We start from the raw sequence: 20,785 nt of genomic DNA on the forward strand, positions 1-20,785 counted from the left end.
GCATGGATTATCCTAGGATATTATCGGTGAAAATAATAAATTGAGGAAAGTTAACTTGAATGTGGGTTGAGGATTTTTCTTGAGGACAAACAAATACTTAAGTGTGAGAATATTTGATAAATGTTAAAAGTATCATATTTTAACCTTATTCTTAATGCGTTTTTAGATGATAAATAGATGTTAATTGTGAATTTTATGCTCCTAATCTTTTAAATTCATGTTTTTATGCGTTATAAAGCACTTGGGATCAAAAAGAGCGAAAATTGAAAAATCAAAACAAACTACATGAACCACAGGGGTTGACCCATTCCACATGGTTTGGCTAGACGGTCGTGTGATCCACACAGGCTACTACACGGCCATGTGGTAGGCTGTGTTGATTTTGCGGATTTGCACTTTAAACTGAGGGAAATCACGATTTTTAGGTTTTTGGGCATTCTAAGACGTATATATGACAAAAAGAAGAAGGTAGAAGTGAGTTGCCATAGAATATTAAAGAAAACAACTCGAAAAACACAATTGAAGTCGATTCTGAAGTAGATTTCCATTGAGATTGAAGATTCCCATTTGATTTCTTAGGAGATTATCATGAGTTTCTTTTTTTTCTTTCGGTCATACTGTGTTTTGGATGTTTTTATTTTCAAGTATGAACTAATTTTCTAAATACCCATGGGAGATGAATTCTGTCTTTTGGTTTTTATTTTACGCAATAAATACTTAGATCTTGTTCTCAATTATTTGTGTTTAATTCTTAGTTTGATAATACTAGATTATTGATCCATGTTTGATGTGTTTAAATTAGAGGAAGAATAGGTCATGTTTAAGAGTAGATCTTGCGTAATTGAGTGGAGTTGCATGCAATTCATGATTATTCGAGCCCACACTCAAAGTGATTCAAGCTCACACAAAGCAAAAGTACTTTTCGAGGAAAAAAAACTATTGTTATAAATATCACAAATTAAATCGATTTTTAAAATTTTAATTTTATCTCTCTATGATAAAAAAAATTGTTTTTAAACTGAATATTTTTCAATATAATGACACACTTGAGAACAAGATCGCAGATGACTTAGCTAAGATGGTTTGTGATAGAAGACTTGGTATACACATTTTAGAAGATCCCCGATAGATAGAGGGGCTAGTTTAATCGCTTTTGTTTAATCTTATTTGTATAAAAAAAAACGACTTTCCAATTGATGCATTTGGAGCATAATTGACTATTCGAGAGAGGAGTTTATACAAATTCCGAGAGAAAGGTTTTAAAGTGCTAGGCGAGCTTACAAGCTTGTACAAAAAGGTGTACAACATCAAAGCTGTACTAATCATATATAGGAGATCCTAGATTGACCGAGTTGTAATTGGCAATTGGCAATTGTTTTGTTTATTTGAGTGGCTCCGCTGATGTAATATCATGTTTACTCTCCACTGTTTTACACAGTCAAAGGTGTTATATCCAACGTTACAACACTTCCAATAGCTATCTAATGGCACTCGTATATAACCAGACCTTTCAATCTAAAATTAGGAGAAACTGTTACAGATATCTAATGACACAGTTTTAAACTAGTTAGATCCGACTTGTATGAACCGACCTGACTAAAACTTGGGTTCAATGCTCATGGTCTAACAATGTGGTTAAAACTCAAGGTGTTTGATGAATCTAACAATGAGATTAATTGCTTGAGTAGAAGAAAATAAATTGCAATGACAAGAAGTTGGGTTTGATTGAAGTAGGTTAGTTCAGATGATGGGCTATCTACCAAAGACAAAACAGTACTAATGTGGTGTAAGAAACAAAAGAAAAAAAAAATGGGGGTAATTTTCAGCCATTAGTTTTGGTTTTAGATTAGGGTATGGATCCCAGATTTCAATCCATAGTGCAATCAAGGAGCTGCAGATGTTATTAAGCTAAGAGCATGATCGATTATGCCCCCCCCCCCCCTTCATTGCAGATGCTTCTTTACTCTTTTTCGATAGGCCATTTTTACATGGAATCTCACATTGATTGATATATTTTGCTTGTGATAAAAAGAAAATAATAATAATAATAAAACATTTTTATTATTTGTCAATGTTGATCGACAACCAAGCATTTCAAGGACACGCTTCTCCTGTCTTTGAACAACAATTAAACTTAAAACCATCTAACATGTCATCTTTTTTAGGGGTCGTGTAATGTGTTTTTCCCTGATACGGAGAGTTCATTTTCTCAGAAAATGAAAAGAAAGCTGACAGAAGAAGATCAGTGTAGACTAATGATCTTTCTTAGCTTCAACTTCACGGACATATATAATTATACTAACTATTTTTTCATCTATTTGAAGCATAGTGTGTCGAGCAATCTATTAGACCCTCCAACGGAAATATTTTGCTAGAGTTCAATTGGATTCTTGAAATTTAGTGAAAATATCTAATCTATCAGAGAAATGTTTAGCATCTGATCTTGGTGAGATTTAAAACGAGAGACAAAAACTCAAAAATAAAATCGAGTATAAAAATCCCGAAATTAAAACCTCCGTTAAAAAATTCAATTGATTGCTTAGCAGATAACAGCGTCAACCAATCCCTCAACACATCTAAATAGATTTGTTTTAAAAATTTAAAACTAAGTATTGTCATTTGGTTCATTGGGATTATTATGAGTACGGTGACAGCAACTTTGGCAGCTGCTAGTGTTGAATCTGATAGCTTTCCCCTTCTCCTACATGATTTAATTTTTCTCTTTCTCCATTACTGAACATGGAATGAAAGCATACAGGTAGATATCTCAAGAGGGAAAATCTCCAGCTTAATTATTAGGGATAAAAAACGGTGTCTAACTTCAATAATAAAAGGGTCGAGTTTTCAACAGTTTTTAAGTGGTTTTAGTTTAACTTTAACCTGATAATAGGGCATGGGGGGGGTTAGAGAGGGGTTGAAAACAACAGCTTGAAAGCCAATGATTCAGTGATTTTTTACAAATACATTTAGGTGAACAATAGCTGTCAAGTTCCACTCCATACGAAGTGAACTTTATCAAATCAAAGCTTAATTTCTTTTTTCTTTTTTTCTTTTTTTTTTTTGCATTTTTCAGAATAATGAAGAGTGGGGGCAGCAATTTAATCCATTAGGAAGAAAAAAGAAAACCCAATCTGGATATGTGGGTCTTTTGAGATTGGGAAGTAAGAAAAAAAGAATCCTTCATGTGATGATTATGCATGAGATTCTGTTATATGCCAAAAAAATATTATTATTATTACAAAAATGGGTGTCTCTCTCAATTTGTGGGGGCTTTGCTCATTTATTAAAACAACATTTGCGGCGCTCAACAATTTAAAGCAAAATAAAAATAAAAATTTAAGAAGAACAAGAACAAGAAAGAAAGATTTCGATGGCGTCTTCACTGAGTTAAAAAAGAAGAGAAAAAAAAAAAAACCCCTAAAAACACTTCCCCTTACACGCCATCTCTGTAATAAAAAAAACCCTAGCTTCTTCATTTTTCTATATTAATTATTATTACATATAATTTCCCCTAGCTGTCTGCCAATGAAGCATGCAACGTCACCGTTGGTCGTATACGCGTCAAATCCTGTACCAATACATCAACTCATTTTGTCTCTATTTTAACATATCTGGCTAGAAAAAAAACACACATATGCTCTGCTTGTTATATATATAATGAAATAATTTTTAAATATATATATATATAAAAAACCCCAGAGATAACGTAGTTATAGTTTTGTGTTAATTAAAAAAAAAGTGAAAAATAATAATAATAAATGAATGCTTATTAAATACAATTGTCGGAATTTGGTTTTACGACTGCCAATCACATCCATGGCTGCGTAATCAACGATGCTTATACTTGTAGATATCAATTTCCTGCGTTTTCAAGCTATCAACCGAATCTTTTGATATTGTTCCACATATTTTTATAAAAAATAAATGATTTATTTATAAGTTTGAAAAAGACATAAAATTTTATTAAAAAAAATTCATTCTCAAATTCCTTATGATGCAACAGTTCAACAAATTTTAATTCCACTCTACCACAGCTTTGTTGACAAAAAGAAGAGAGAGGAGTAGTCTCCTTTGTTCCTATATTCATTAATGATTCATTTATGATTGAAATATGCACACTTGGAAACAACAAATCTAATAATATTTTTGAGTTTAAAGGATGGATAATATCTAATAACCCATTTTCTTATTTTAATTAACAACCAATATTCTGGGGAAAAAATTGAAGGTGGGAAACATTTTTATTTATAGTTGATGTCATGAGTAGAGGTGATTCTAGGCCGGAACGAGTTTTATTGGATATTTTACGCTCGGGTTCAGTTCTAATAATAATACTAAAACCCGAGTTCAGTTCGTATTAAATTTTTATTTTTATTATTTTTATATAAAAATAATTTTAAAAAAATAACACATCATATAGACTAAAAACATTAAAATAAATGTTCCCCAACAAATTGAAAATAAATTAAAAAATTAAAAAATATTTATACTTAAATAACACTAAGATAGGTGCAACTTAGCAAGTAAATACCTCTAAAATAGTAGCAAAATAGTAATAATATAATAGCGAAACAACACCAAAACCGTAGCAAAAACAGTGAAAATAGTAGCAAAAAGCATCAATTCTTTTTCCAAATTCGGGTCGGGCCGAGCCAGGTCCGGGCCAGAAAAGCTTACTCGACAAGTCTCATTTTTCGGACTTATATTTTTGCCCAAACCCTTCTACTTTTTGAGTGGACCTTCAGATTAAGTCTAAAGTAAATATCAATTTAATTGAATAATAATATAAATATCTTTACCTTACAATAAAACCTCATTTGTTATTATCACAATCTAATATATATAATTGTATGTTTTTTTTTTTTATATAAAATTTAAAATTATTTATAATCTCTTCTCAACTCTTAAACGGAAAGGTAAAACGCGCTTCCTCCTAACCATTCGAGTAAAATCTAATCAACATACCAAATCTAATACACGTATGGATTCCCAAAAGGCTAATTAACCATAAATATATACGATTATTGGTTGAAAAAAAAGAAGAAAACTTTGTTTCTTGATAAAGTCGAATGATATAATAGTATTATTTTAGTCACACCATTCACCAAACATCTCATCTACGTACCATAAATTAATGTTAAATGTAAAGGTAAAAAGTTAAAATTTGTTGTAAATTTTTTTTTATATTTGAAAATTTTAAGGATTTAGTTTTTTTTTATATTTTAAATTTTAAAATTTAGATTTAATTTTTAATATTATTAAAATTATTTATTAAATTTAGGTTCATTACCAGGTTAGTTTTTTAATTATATTTTTATCAATTGAGTAACTTTTTATTTCAAAATGTCACAATAACAAATTTAACAAAAGCTTACGGGCTTGGTCTTACTTCACCGTTGAGAAGTTAAAGAAGGCTTCCACCTTCAAATTTAATTTAGACGTAGCTCGCTTCTTTTTTGGTGTGAAGTAGTGTCAAACCAAAATATCCAACAAGCATTAGCTCTCCCTACAAAGGAGGTGATCCAGCTGCACCTTCCAGTACAGCTACCTTATTACGACTTCACTCCAATCACTAGCCCTGCTTTCGGCATCCCCCTTCTTACAGTTAAGGTGACGATTTTGGGCATGACCAACTCCCATAGTGTGACGGGTGATATATACAAGGCTCGCGAACGAAGTCACCGTCATATGGCTGACCAGCAATTACTAGCAGTTTCAGCTTCATGCAGGTGAGAAGTTATACCTGGATTAATTCTAAAAATTACAAGGACCCATATTATATCTTAAAAGTAAAGATTTTTCTTTGAAAAAGTTATTCAAAAGTAGGGGTGGATTTTGACAAATATTTTGGATTAGAGAAGGACCGGAGAAATTAATAAGAAAGATATTTCCAAAAGTTATTACGTTTCTTGATGATTAGGGTAAAGTAGATATAAAAATGTTTCTGCCATTTCATCATGACATGGCCAACTTTATCTGTTTATAATTACTTTGTTTTAAAAAAAAAAAGATAATGTTTAGAAGTGAGTCCCCCCAGCTGCCTGGGTTTGTGTTTCAAACATCCTTTTTAGATAATAATTTATGTAGAAGAAAATTAAGTTTTCTGGGAATATAATTTTAAACAAAATCATGCAGTCATCACAAAGAAAATATGAAAAGATTAAAAAAGATACAGTACAGATATGGAAGGAATATATATCTTGTGTTTACTATGAAAGGCATAAGCAGAGTTGAATCGAGTGAAAAAATTTTGAGTTAATCGAGTTGACGAGTCTTATCTTATCATCTTGATTCGATTTAAAATTTTTTCGAATCGAGTCGAGTGAAATGAAATTCGAGTTGAGTCAGATCGAATCGAGTGAAATTGTTCGAGTTGAATTAAAATATTATATATATTAAATTAAAATCTTATTACAGTATAACTAATTTCATGTTAGAGCACATAAATTTGAAACAATATATATTTGAAAACTTTTTCAAAACAAAATCATAAAAAAATACTTTATTATGATAAACTTAATCATTCATTAACTTGTTTAGATCTCAAAATTATTATTCTAATTTTTTTATTTCTTTATATATTTTTAGAATTTGTTATAATTTTTAAAAATATAAATTTTGAATTTTTGAAAAATATTTTGAATTATTTTGTAATTTTTGTTGAGATAGACCAATTTGCTCATTTTCAAACTTGAAAAGGACCAAAAGGATATTTATACCAATATGTTATTCGAATTATTTGAGATATTCAAATTGTAAAATTCAATTCAATTCGAACTCAAAATTTGAATTACTTATCAATTTGATTTGAATAATTTGAATAACTCGAAATTTAAATTTTTTTTTTTGAATCGAATTGAGTTTTGTTCACCCCTAAATTTGAGTTTTAGTTCAAATAGCATGGGTATTGTTGCCAATGCAGGAAGACGTGGGTTCGAGCGCACTGAAGCGTATTGTCTTTCTATCTATGGGTTGGAGAGGAGTTATGAGTAATTCTAGACATTGTATTAAAAAACAGATAAGATCAAAACTTATAATAAAATTATTAATAAAAATTATTTGAATATATTAGAATTTAGATAGGTAGACCAAAGAAACGTAAAAAGAAAAAAAGAAAAGAAAAAGAAATGTAAAAAGGTATAACTATTAATTTAAAATAAATTTTAATATTTTTAATGGTAAAAGTGGCATAAGCTGGCTTGGGGTTGACCCCATTTGAGTTAATGTAAAATTATTTGAAAATTTGATACTTTAATTAAAAATTGTTAATTAAGTTGATACATTTTAAGAGTATTTGATTAATATCCGTAAATTTTGTGTTCGTAATCAATAGAATGTTGATACATGTCCTAAAAATTAAAAAAAAAAGATTTCTAGGAATTTTATTTTTTATTTCACTTGCATAATGAATCTCGACAAATGGTTGTCCAAATTCATTTTGAATGTGTATGTCTAGTAATTATATATATTTTCTTATATTTTTAAAAGTAATAATAAACAAATTATTTTTAAAATAAATTTTATTTTAGAACTTTTTCATTTTTTTATTTTAAAAATCTCTTGATTTTAGGAATTTTATTTTATTTATTTTATATTTATAATGAAATTGGACAAGTGGTTGTCCATATTTATTTAAATCTAGACAATCATTTACCTAGGTTTATTCTAAATGCCTATTTCTAATACTTTTATTTTTTTATAATTTCAAAAAATAATAATATAAAATTTGTTTTTAAAATAAATCTTAATTTTTATTACTTAAATAATTTATAATAATTTTAAACATTCAAATTTTAACAATATATAAGTTTAAAACACAATTTTTTATATATTTAACTAAATAATTGCTAGTGTATTTTTTAATTATGCTTATAACCTATGGTTTAACTCAACCTGTTCATGAATAAAGAATAAATTCTAACTAGTTTGCTTTTTAGTACCTCTAATTCATTCTTAGTGAGGAAAGTATTAATAAGGTGTTAGTTTGGGTTATTTAAATTTCAGTTAAAATTGAATTAATCGATCAAACCGATCTAATTCATCGGAGGTTAATTAATAATTTTTGGAAGTTCGATTATCGGTTAATTCGGTTTAAAATTGGGTAATTGACCGAACTTAATAATTAATAATATAAATTATATGTAGTTTTAATTACATTAATTCAATTAATTACATCAAATGGACATTATCAATTTATTTATTTTTATATATTTTATACTTGTTTTAACAAAAAACAAAAACATATAAATTTTAGTTAATTCGGTTAACCAATCAAATTATTCAAATATTTCGCTTAGGTTAACGGTTAAATAAATAAAATTTCGATTAATTCAATTAATATCAATTCGGTTCGATTAACCGTTTGAACATCTCTAAATGTTAGCATTATTATAAATATCAAGGCTTTAGGTTCTTAAGTATCCAGATTTTGAGTCTCATCATAAATAATTATCATATTTAATTTTAAATTTCATCGAATTTTGTGAAGTTAAAAGAAAATTTCATTTATATTTGATACATTGAAAATGTACAAATTCATACATGATTAGTAAGCAACATCAAAACACGACATAAATAAATTAATATTTTTAAAAATAACTAGAAATAAATATGAATACTTTGATTTTTTTGTATTTATAATCATAACATTATATATTAAATGCAAATAATTATAAAAAATATAAATACTCTTTTAATTCTGAAATCGATACTTCTCCTAAACTCTTATCCCTCTTTCGTCAACATAAATAATCATTGAAATTATTACATAAATGTGAATGCATAAATGTATAGACATAATAAGAAATTAAATAAATTTAGAATTTAGTCCCTATACTTTTTTAATTTTAGGATTTTGTTCATCTACTTTTAGATTTCAAAATTGAAGTCTAATTGTTAACACTGTTGAAACCCATTTGTTAAATTTGTTGATTTGGCATTTTAAAATAAAAAATACTCGGTATTAGCTATGTAATTAAAAATTTGATGTTTTAATAAACTTGAATTTAACAAAATAATTTGGACAATGTTAACAACTGGACTTAAATTTCAAAATTTAAAGAAATAAAAGAATTAAATTTTTAAAAATAAAAATATAGGGATTAAATTTTGAAATTAAGAAAAGTATAGGTATTTATAGCATAATTATTACAGGGTTTCATTGATGGATGATGAAATGATGACAATGGCGCCAAATCGTAGGTTCAAAAGAACAAGTGGCGAGTGATGAGTAGAGAAGGGGCACGTGGGGGTTCCGGCACATGCTTAGTCCCGGGGGGATCCCGCTAGCTGAGTTGTGCAATCTGATTGGCTGAGTTGTATGGATGACTCGGTTGACCTCCACTTTACATAATTATATATTACCAATTATGAGAGATTGAATTTTTGGAAGATGTATTGAAGGAAAACTAAATTTTGGGGATGAGGTGAAAGAGATTGGTGTTTTATCAATGAATGAATGTCCCCTAATTTTTTTAGAAGAATGCCCCCTATCTTTTAACATATTATAAAATTATGAATTTGTGAATACACGGCAGAAGTAGAGTCGAGCTGGATCGAGTTAAGGTATGATTTTAAAATTACTTAAACTTGAGCCTGACCTTGATTCGACCATTCATTCAGAAGTCCATATTATTATATGTGAAATTTTTAGACTCTATAATTAAAGCTCAGAGATTGATAAATATTTTTTTTTAAAAAGAGAGAGAGGCACGTGATAATTTTTTAAGGCTACTTATAAAATAAAAAAATATACTGTCATTAACCAAGTCGAGTCACTCAACCCATAGATTAACTCTAGGTAAAAACCAGAGAGCAAGGGGTTATGGACTCGTGACTGAATAAGCTGATTTCTTAAAAGTTTTTTAAATAAAAAAACCCATAATTTTGAACCTTCAAAAAAGTAATTTTTTTAAAAAAAAATTGATGTTGTATAAAGATATTAAAAAAAGGGTTTATAAAATGAAAGGAATAATAAGAAAATGATGTATCCAAAATTTACCCATTTGATGTTAAAAAGGAAGGAAAGGCAAAAGAGGGGAAAGAGGGAACGGAAATTATTGGTTGGAAAGAGGAATGAGAAGCCGTCACTCATCCTCCAACGTCAAAAAACACCAACACCTAACACTTACTTCCCTTGTTTGGCAAAAATTAAAACCCTAACCCTAGACCTCCACACTCCTTTTCAATTATTATCTTCTTCTTTCAGAAGCCTTTCCAATTATTATCCCATCGCTAGGGTTCTTTCTTCGCCATGATTTTCCTTTAGAATAATCTACACGTCATTCGCCCCTAATGACGTGTACCTTAATATGTGGACCACATGTCGTATGCCAGCGTTACCATGTCTCCGTGAATTTAGGCTACTTCCAAATTTATTATTATTCTCGTAAATAAGAAAACCAAGTGACCTACTTTTGACTTTCAAGCCTTACACTTTCTTAGATTTTTTTTAATTGTTTTAATATATTTCATTATCTCAATAGGGTTTTGGATGTTTTTGTATTTCGAAAAAATAAATATATGTGAGTTTTCATTCCGAAATACTTTTCGATACTTCAATCAAGCATTATAATGAATAAAATAAAGGAAATAAGCTCTCGTGAAGGGATAATGCTTGTTTGATAAAAGTACTACGAAGGTTCTTATATTAGAAGTCGGATTTAAATCAAAGAGTAAATTAGTCTTTTGTATTAAAAAATTCCATCCACTTATATTGTTAAAAATTGGCGTGGTTGACTGAATAAACATAAAGTTACACGTGTCAATATTTAACAGTAGGAATGGATGAAATTTTTAATAGAAATGACCAATTTGCTCTTTGATCTAACATATAGGGACTAATTTACCTAATTTTCAAATTTCAGGTAGAGGATGAAAATGCAATATGACGATGCATAATTTTAAGCCCGCTTTCTAGGCTTGACTCAAAAAATGGGCCTAAAATTTTACCCAAGCCTAGCCCATGTTAAAAATGCTAAACCCGACTCGGCCAGACCGTAATATATGTTTTAGATTATTAAAATAAATGTTCTCCAATAAATTGAAAATACAAAAAAAAAGAGAATAGCATGTGATTTAGGTCAAGCGGAGCCAAAAAAATCTTTTTATCTAAACCCATTTTTCGAGCCTATATTTTTACTCAAACCCTCTCATTTTGTAAACGAATCTTCAAACCTAGACAGATGACCCAACCTATAATCAAGTCTACCAGGATAAAAGATCCATAGTTCATATATCTTGATCCAAAGACTACTCCCTTTATTGATCTGGTATGGGACCATCTTCCATTATATTTTCACCGTCAAATTATTAACTTAAGCATCCAAAAGTGATTGGTACCAATACCATGTAATCCCTCATCATAGGAAGTTGCACAATCCCCCCCCCATCCCTATTTAGATACACCCACTCAAATGTTATTCGAGTAATTCGAAATATAAAATAAAAGGAGTAAAGTGAAAAGGGAGTGAAATATATGGATAAAAAGAGAAAATGTGGACCAAACTCTTTTTTATTTGAGTTCATGTCCATGGGATTGCCAAAATCACGAGGAATGTATCCATTTTTGCGGTGAAATGTCCACTTTTTATGATGAAGTGTCAAATATATATATTGTCTTATCCTACTCATGAAAATACCGAACACATATACTGCCATTATTAAAAGAAAATGCATGGAACACAAGTGTTGGTGAACCCAATCCACTCCCCATATACTATATATACACTATCCCCCCTTCATTATTATCATCAGAATCCCACATGTTATGACAACCATCCCTGTGTCTTCACTTTCTTTAATTATTATGTCTTCTCTAACATTCCTCACTCAAATCTTCATTTATACACTTATAACTATCTTTACGTTTTGTTTAAGCTAATTTCTTGTATGCTTTTGGTTTAGGTCAATTGTAGAAATGTACCATGAAATGCTCCTTGTGGTTGAAGTAAATGGGTTCGGATACGATTTACACGTGATGGGATTTAAAGTAGTTATATTATTCGAGGATAATTTATTTTTTTATTTTAATATTTTTATTGTACAAACTTTATTACTTCTATCAATTATAAATATATATATATATATTAATGTATTTGATTGAGTTGGTGTTAAGGGGTGAAATTAGGGGGATGGCAGGGTCTCGTTCCCCCTTAAAGTGGAAAACTTTTCTGGTTTCGTCTTTATTAGTGTCACAGATTAATTCAACACACTACTCAAGATTGATGACAACACCATTTTTCCACATGCAAAATTAGATTTTTTGGAGTATATGATATTAATGATTTGTTTACCAACCCAAGTAATTAATGTATGAACAATTAAATAATTTGGGTGTATTTTGAGTTATGAATGATGGGTCTGATGTCGTTCGTCATTAGTGGACCCCAGATCAATCAGGCCCACTGATTTTTTTTTTCTTTATGTGACCTAAATTTGAACAGATCATGGGATCGGAAGTGGATGATTATTAGCTACTAATAATAATATTCTTATTATTCCAGCTATTAATTTTTAATGATTTATTATTTTTATTTTTATTTTATTTTATTTTCTTGAGTTGTCTTTGTTATTGTTAAGAGCAATCAGATGGTTCACGTGGTCGGGGACATAAGGTCTTTTGAACCCTTTCTATAGATGTCCATGATAATATCAATATGGCCCCATGCTCTTGTCCGACCATTTCATTATTGTTCTAATTTTACATTTTCTTTTAATTATTTAATACCCATATGAGTGAAATATTTTAATATTTACTATTTTTTCATAATATCTTTTTAATGATATCGATTAGTATTTGGTACACTCACAGCGTGCTTTTTTATTCTATTAAAAATTTGACGTGTGTATTTTTTTAATATTTTATTATACTTTTATAGGGAAGACTTATTTTATGGACCATTCCCACCACATCATCCATGATCCCTTTCTAATCATTTAATGACATTTCAACAATTTTTTCTATGTCATTCATACGAGAAATTATTTTACGAACCATTCCCACCACATCATCCATGACCCCTTTCTAATTATTGAACGGCATTTCAACAATTTTTTTCCATGTCATTCATACATAATTCTGGGTTCTTATTGGTAAAAAAGATTACCAAGATTATACATTAATAACATAAAAAAAATTACTAAAATTTCATTAAATAATTTAAAAAGGGTTTAAAAATTCCACGAATAATTTTTTAATTATCCATTATTATAGCGAATGAAACCAAGTACTTTTGTCTCCTTGTAACCAATTTGGTACAAGAATTCTACTTCCAGTTTCATGTCTTTTCCTTTTCCAAATAAAATAATTCACTATATTATTCTCTGCACCTTATTTCATCAATGTTAAAAGCTTCGATTTCCGCAACTTTTGATTACTGGTTAAGGTAGAAGTTAATATTTAAGTTCGAGTCTTATTATATATAATGACCATATATGTATGTTATGTTTGGATTTTGTTTAATTTTTTCGGTTTAGTTTCATTTCTCGTTCGTTTGTATTTTGTACTAATTTGTTATTAGTTAGACATATATCTATACTTGTATCGTACCTATGAATATATTGCAATAGTGAAACTAAAAAAAATTCAACTTTCGAGATTCTTTTATACAAATTTTAAATTATTGATAACTTCCTCGATATTCAAACGTCGCTACAACAATAATAATGTCAATCAATTAAAATTTAATCAGAAATTAATAAGGTTTTTATTACTTGAATTAGTTCTTGGATTGAAACGGATTTAAATATTAAATAAATAATTTTAATAATAATTAAGTATTAAATATAATAAATAATTTAAATATATTTGATAAAGTGATCTAATTTTTATTTTTTGGTCAAGGGTCTTTCATTGTTTTTTTTAGCTGTAAGGGTTTGAAGATCGAAAATGGTACAATCACTCATCTAATTCTATTTGTGGAATTAAAAACTCCAAGAAAACTGGATCAAATAATAACTAATTATTATTTTATTTAGTTTTATTATATTCCATCTTTATATTCATTAATTTTCAATAAAAATAATTAGTTGTTAAAAGTAATTTAATTATTACTAAATTAATTTATAAATCACACTATATTCTAATATAATCATATGTTATGCATAATGTATTTTTCAATTAATATAATCTAATTAATTTTACTTAAAATTAAATAATCAATTCATATCAAAGTTAATATATATTAAATTAAATATGAATTTAAAATATTTAATTTTACTTGAAGTTAAATATAATTTTTTATGTAAAATTCAAATATATTTAATATGTAATTAAATTTTCATAATTTTTAATTAAAATAAATAAATGAATAAACAAAAAATTATATATTATACTTTTATTTAAATTTTTTAATAAATTTATGTCAACAAAGTTAGAGTAAGTGAGAATTCTTGATACTTTACGAAGTAAGGGTACGTGATAAATGATTGAAATTTTCATTTTATTAAAATGGAAAATTTTAATATTTAATATTTTAAATGTATTTGATAATCATTTTAGTATTTTACTTAATATGAAATTTTCAGCAAAAAATATTGAATAAGATAAGTAGGCGGATAGCTACTTAATTATCACTTTATGTAGAAAATATTAAGTCGGTTTTATTTTATTAAAAATTAAAATAAATTATCATAATTTTATTTTTCACTTTCTTTTACAAAGCATTCAAAGAATCAAAGAGTATCTCAAAACACAGTATTTGCACCTTCTAATTTACTTTTATCTTACAAGAATTTGAGAATATTTAAGTTACCCATCACTAAACATAAAAATATTTATAAATAAAAAATTATTAAAGTTAAAAGATTCACTCCCATGTAATCCAAAAGTGAAATTATAAAGAGTTATAGTCAAACAAAATAATGGGAGACAAAAATGCAAAAAGGTAAATGAAACTTGTAATCTACATAAAGTAGAATTGTTATGAAAACAAAAGTAAATGATAATGACCATGAACAAGACTTTGTCATGGGTATGCTTGGTGTTATAGTTGTCCCCAAAAAAAATGGATACCCATATAGAAATGATTGTATTATACATCATGGTAAACTATAAAAATAATTACTTTTATTTACTTCAGATTACATTTTAGTCACTTACATTATCGTGGGCAGTTAAGTTTCGTTACCTCCCTAACGACAGTCCTACGTGGCTGTCCAAATTAAATTTATTTAATTAAAACGTAATATTTCACATATAAGTGACTGAAATGTAATCTGGGGCAAACAAAAGTGAATTCTTTTGTAGTTTACCCTATACATAAATTATATGTTGTTTTGTGTAATCCTCAAATAGTATATTTATTTTTATTTTTATCTTGGGTATTAATTATTTTACATAAATATTAATCCATTTAAAAAGCAAGGATAAAAAAGGGGTGTTTTGGAATGTTTCTCTAAAAATTTTAATTTTTTTTGGATCTTGTCCATATATAAATATGAATAATATTGGCATTGATCAAATATTGCTCTACCCTCCAAAAAAAAACACCCTCAATAAATTAGATTTCTTGTAACTTTGGTTTTTCTTGAATCTTCCCAAGTATAACTAACTAGTTATACAAGCATGGCTTGCCCCTATATATACAAAGAATATTGCAAGAAATTCTAAATGGCAAAGGCACTTAATTGCCACCTTAAACTAGCTATACAAATAAAACCTTCCACTTTTTTGTTTTTTTTTCTTCTCAAGTCCTAATTGAACCCATACTATGCCCCCCTCCTTTTAGTTCATTTCCATTCCATCTCTTACCTTAAATTAATTCTCTCTTTCAGAGCAAAGATCTCAAGGAAATAAGAAATATAAAGTCTCTTATTTTTCTTTTCTACTTTTTTTCCCCACACCCACCACCTTTCTTTTTGATTTTTGTGGGTTCTTAGCAACATAAATATGGGGCTAAGGGACATTGGAGCTACACTGCCTCCTGGGTTTAGGTTTTATCCAAGTGATGAGGAATTGGTTTGCCATTATCTTTACAAAAAGATTGCCAATGAGGAAGTCTTGAAGGGTACTTTGGTGGAAATTGATTTGCATACATGTGAACCATGGCAGCTTCCTGGTAGGTCTCTCATACTATCATGTTATTTTTTTCTTTTTACATATATATCAAATTATACAAAATTTCCCTTCAAGGTCTTCTCTTTTGATCACTGTGTATGGGACTGTGAAGGTGGGGAAACAATTGAGTTGTTTTCCGGTACACCTGTACACGGTGGCGCCGGGAGGCAAACATGCGGTGCCATCAGCCATGTTAGCTGTTTAAGACATGGACTCAACACGTTTTTCTCCTCTAAGAGAGAGAAAGATGGGAAAGCAACCACATGAATATCAATATTCACACATAGATATATAGAAAAACCCATACACATGCATGTAAGCATATATCTATAGTTTATATGCAAGTGATCAAATATTATATATGCAAGTTTAATCATCTTAATTAACCTTTAATATATAGAAAAAAAGGGTTTGTCTTTTACATAATCATACTCATTCTCAACCTCTAGAAAAAGGGTTTATTCAATTTTTTTTCAAACCAATCCAAAAATTCCACTAACCCAACTTTTTTAGTGATAAGTGCTCCCAAATTAGTACTGCCTTTTTTAAAAAAAAACTTGTCTTCTTTTTCAGATTATGTTCTTAAGCCATGCAAGGAAGGTTGATTTGTTTTTTTCCCTCATTTGTTTTGTGCCCCATTATAAAAAAAACTAAAAGCAAAAAGAATTCTGTCATCTGATGGTCTGTTCACCGTTTTAGCTGTGATCTGGGTTTGATTCATACTAATCGTATTAGTTGTTTGGATTTAACATGTAATTCACAAAAAAAAAAAAGAATTTTTATAGTTAATTTATATATGTATACACATTTGCACTACAATAGCCTAAAATCATGGGTATCTTCCTCTCATAATCAAAAAGTGAGAGATTCCAACTTTTCATAATTGGATGCGGGCTAACCGTGTTAATAGATATCAAATCATGATTACATATAATCATTTTAAAGTGTTTTTTTCCCATTAGTACATTGCTTTTAATAAAATAATGTATTACAATATTAAGATAATGTTCCCTCAAAAAATTATTAATTAAATTTTCCAATTATTCAAGGGATGGAGTTGAATTAGTTTTTTTAAAGTAAAATTAAAGGTCAAATTTTATTATTAGTCCTAGTTTTATAGTAGGTTAGAGATTTAGTCCTTGTATTCTATATTTTTAGAATTTTAAAATTTCAATCCTAATTTAAATAGTAGTAGATAAACCTGCTAAGTCAAATTTTGATACTAGCCTGTACTATATCTAAGTTATGGATTAGTAAGTTAATCAAATTCTAATCCTAACTCGAATGAGGACAGTTAAATCCATTAGTTAAAATAACAACGCCTATTTTTGTGAGTATTTTAATAAACTAATATATCATTACATGTATAATACTATATTTGCTTTAAAAATATTAGGAATAAATCCGTAAATCGAAAAATTCTCCCTAGGAAATGATATAGGCAGACGACACCTATATATATTCTATATAGTACAAATGTTAGCCCCTCCCGAAAAACTGCTTAGGAATTGCATGTTTACGTGGAATTTAATCATCACAAGTAAATAAAAAGGGGTTGCTTTCCCCTCAATGCATTTGTTCCTTTGTTTTTCTTCAAGGAACCGTGTAGTATTTTTATTTACTTTTTAAAGTAGAAACTGTCCATACATACTGTATTCATACGCAATACACCTTACCTTTGCTCGTATATGTCTTTCCTTTTTTTCACGTTGCTAGCTCGTCTGTACTTTCCTATTTATACAGTCTCATTCATGTTCATCATATAATAGTGGCAAAAATGTTGAGTGTGGTCTTGTAATAACGTGTGACCTAGAAATAAAAAAAGAAGAAGAAGAAGAAGAAAAAGGACCACTCTTTTTTAATTTACCCTCAGCATGTAATGCCAAAAACAGATCCTTACCTTTCTTAGACATAACTCATTGAGGTGACAAAGACTTACCAACACTAAGGTAGTGAATATGTTGGATACCAAAAGCAGATTTAATTATGTGTTGTTTATGAACAGTATTTATTTCTCTTTTTAATCGACCATCTATTTTGTGTATGCAAAGAGGTGGCAAAGTTGAATGCAAACGAGTGGTACTTCTTCAGCTTTCGTGACCGGAAGTATGCCACGGGGTTTAGAACCAACCGCGCAACCACGTCTGGCTATTGGAAAGCAACGGGGAAAGATCGGACGGTGGTCGACCCGAGAACTCAACAAGTGGTAGGGATGAGAAAGACTTTGGTGTTTTATAGGAACCGAGCTCCTAATGGAATCAAAACGGGTTGGATCATGCATGAATTCCGGCTTGAAACCCCACATATGCCCCCTAAGGTCACATTCCCCCCCGCCCCCCTTTTTCTTTTTCAACTATATACTCATATACATATGTCTGGTCATGTATGTTGTTTGAAAATGACATCGAAAGTGAGAGATTGAAAGTTAGGGAGGAGAGGTGACATATTGCAGCCATAAGTATATATGTGTGTGAATTTGAGAAATAAATAAATGGTGGTTTCTCTAAGGAAACTTAAGGGAGAAGTAGAGGGAATAGTATGCAAGCTGTCCACTTTATGTGTTCTCATAATCAAGGACTTAATTATGCTACATTATTATTATTATTATTATTTTGAAAATTAATTACTTCATTACAAGATAAAGTCTTGCTACATTATTATTATGATGGTATGATTATGATAAAAGAGAGAGATGTTTGAGGCTTATCATCAAGCCAAATTGGATGGACCTATTTATATGCACATGTCAGCATGTTCATTTCTCTATTTTCATATTCTATGATATGATCATACATTTTTACCTTAATTATTCGAGTGAAAATGCTTGTTTTCTCATAGTGGTGTGGAATATTCTTTATATGCGAATTTGAAGAGTGTGTATACACACACACACACACATACATATATGTAGGATTAATGAATTATATTATGATGCATTAAATATAAATCAAACCAAGAAGTTTCTTTTTTGGATTATGTAGTGTGTATATTCATATGCATATACTTTATTCATTTATATTTCTTTTTTTTTCATGTGACAGGAGGATTGGGTTTTATGTAGAGTGTTCCACAAAAGCAAAGGAGCAGAGAACAGCACCAGGCTGAGCTCCCCAATGATGTTGGAACCCTCAATTCATGCCCCTTCTTTAGCCGACCACACCACTATGGCTTGTGGGTATCATCATCAAATCAACTCTTTAGCCACCAAACCTGCCCATCAAAGCCATAGCCAAAGCTTGCTAAATCTGCTTCAATATAATTCCCATCAGGAAAATGACGACGACGACAAAAACAACAACAATCTTCACTGCAGCAATAATGAAGTTAGCTCCAAAGTCGATGATGACTACGAGTTCTTGTGGGACATGAACATGGAAGAAAACAGCTTGGGAGATGATCATCATCATCATCATCGTCATCTTATTCATGGGGTGGCTTCCAACTCCGACGACATGAGATTTGAGATTGATAATAGTATGATTTTCTTATGAAATATGTATTGAATACCTTATGAAAGAAAGAGAGGGAAAATTACCATTAATTTGTTGATTTGCGATGTTGGTGTGGTGTTTCTCTTTGACGATTCAATGGATGTTTAGAAGATTGTGTCTTTCTTAGTATAGGGTTTATATATATTTTTTCATACAACATTGGGCATTGTGGAAATTTTATATCATTTATATAAATAAGGCATATATTAATTCTTCATTGTGTTGTCCTAATAGATTTTTTATTTCTTGGAATTCAAATATTTATATGTAATAGTATATTAAGTTTCAGTTCGATTGGCATGGGTTCGAGTGCATATTGAAGCGCGTTATTTTCTTATTTATAAGTTGGAGAGGGGTGAAATAGGTTTGTTTAAAATGTAGATTGAGCTTAAGTTCCATTATTCAAAGCTCAAGTCCGAGCCCGATACGGTATATACATGTTAATTTGTATTCTCGTGCGTTTTCTTATCGTTAATAAATTCTGTAACATAAAGTTAGTTGTGGAAATTATATATATTTGCTAAAATATTTATATATTAATTAAAATAATATATTAAAAATCAATTTAGATATAATTCTACTAACACAAAAATATTAAGCCACATAAACGAATCAAAGGGTAAAGTACTTGCCCCTAAAAATAAAAAATCGTGATTTAGTCCCTTATAAATGATGAAACTATAAGTTTATGTATGGTAAAATTGTACTTTGATCCTCAAAAATGAAAAAAAAATCTTTTTTATTCTTTATGTTTATTTTACAACCCATGTTCGAGCTTCATAACTGCTTTTTTTAACAATATCATCTCCAAGATTCGAACTCGTGTTCTTTTCTTATGAGTTGCATTTACTTTATCATTACACGTAACACTTCTTAATTAGTAAAATTATAAAGATATTGAGATAACATAAATTTTAAATCATTAAAGTTAGGATAGTATTATATGGGTAGATGTATTATAAAGGTATTCATGGGTCTGACGGATTGAGACAAATAAAAAAAAAAAAAAAGGCTCGAGCCTAAGTGGAGCCTGACTCAATTTACCCAGAAGCCCATATCACTATTTAAAAATAATATAATATATATCACTACGAATAGCTCTATTGTATTATAAACTGATATACCGAAATATAAACATTTTTTAGATCAACTTGTGTACTAAAAATATTTAATTTCGAGTATAAAAACAATTTTTGTTTAGAATAATTTTAAAAAATTGTTGAAATAAGATTAGGAG

The 20,785-nt window shown here is 29.0% G+C and overlaps 1 protein-coding gene across 1 annotated transcript; it reads left to right on the forward strand.

Moving 5' to 3' along the window:
* The first annotated feature begins 15,591 nt into the window (after positions 1-15,591).
* LOC105767826 (protein CUP-SHAPED COTYLEDON 3) lies at positions 15,592-19,765 on the forward strand. Its single transcript, XM_012587399.2, has 3 exons — positions 15,592-16,058; positions 18,109-18,374; positions 19,099-19,765. The coding sequence occupies exons 1-3, from the start codon at positions 15,890-15,892 to the stop codon at positions 19,546-19,548; spliced, it is 885 nt and encodes a 294-aa protein (XP_012442853.1). The 5' UTR covers positions 15,592-15,889; the 3' UTR covers positions 19,549-19,765.
* Positions 19,766-20,785: the final 1,020 nt, after the last annotated feature.

The sequence above is a fragment of the Gossypium raimondii genome, chromosome 7, assembly GCF_025698545.1.
Source record: "Gossypium raimondii isolate GPD5lz chromosome 7, ASM2569854v1, whole genome shotgun sequence".
NCBI classification, from domain to species: Eukaryota; Viridiplantae; Streptophyta; class Magnoliopsida; order Malvales; family Malvaceae; genus Gossypium; species Gossypium raimondii.

Coding starts and splice junctions, on each gene's coding strand:
- LOC105767826 (XM_012587399.2), top strand. CDS start 15,890: ATGGGGCTAAGGGACATTGGAGCTACACTGCCTCCTGGGTTTAGGTTT. Junction 16,059..18,108: donor TGAACCATGGCAGCTTCCTG/GTAGGTCTCTCA, acceptor GTGTATGCAAAG/AGGTGGCAAAGTTGAATGCA. Junction 18,375..19,098: donor CCCCACATATGCCCCCTAAG/GTCACATTCCCC, acceptor TTCATGTGACAG/GAGGATTGGGTTTTATGTAG.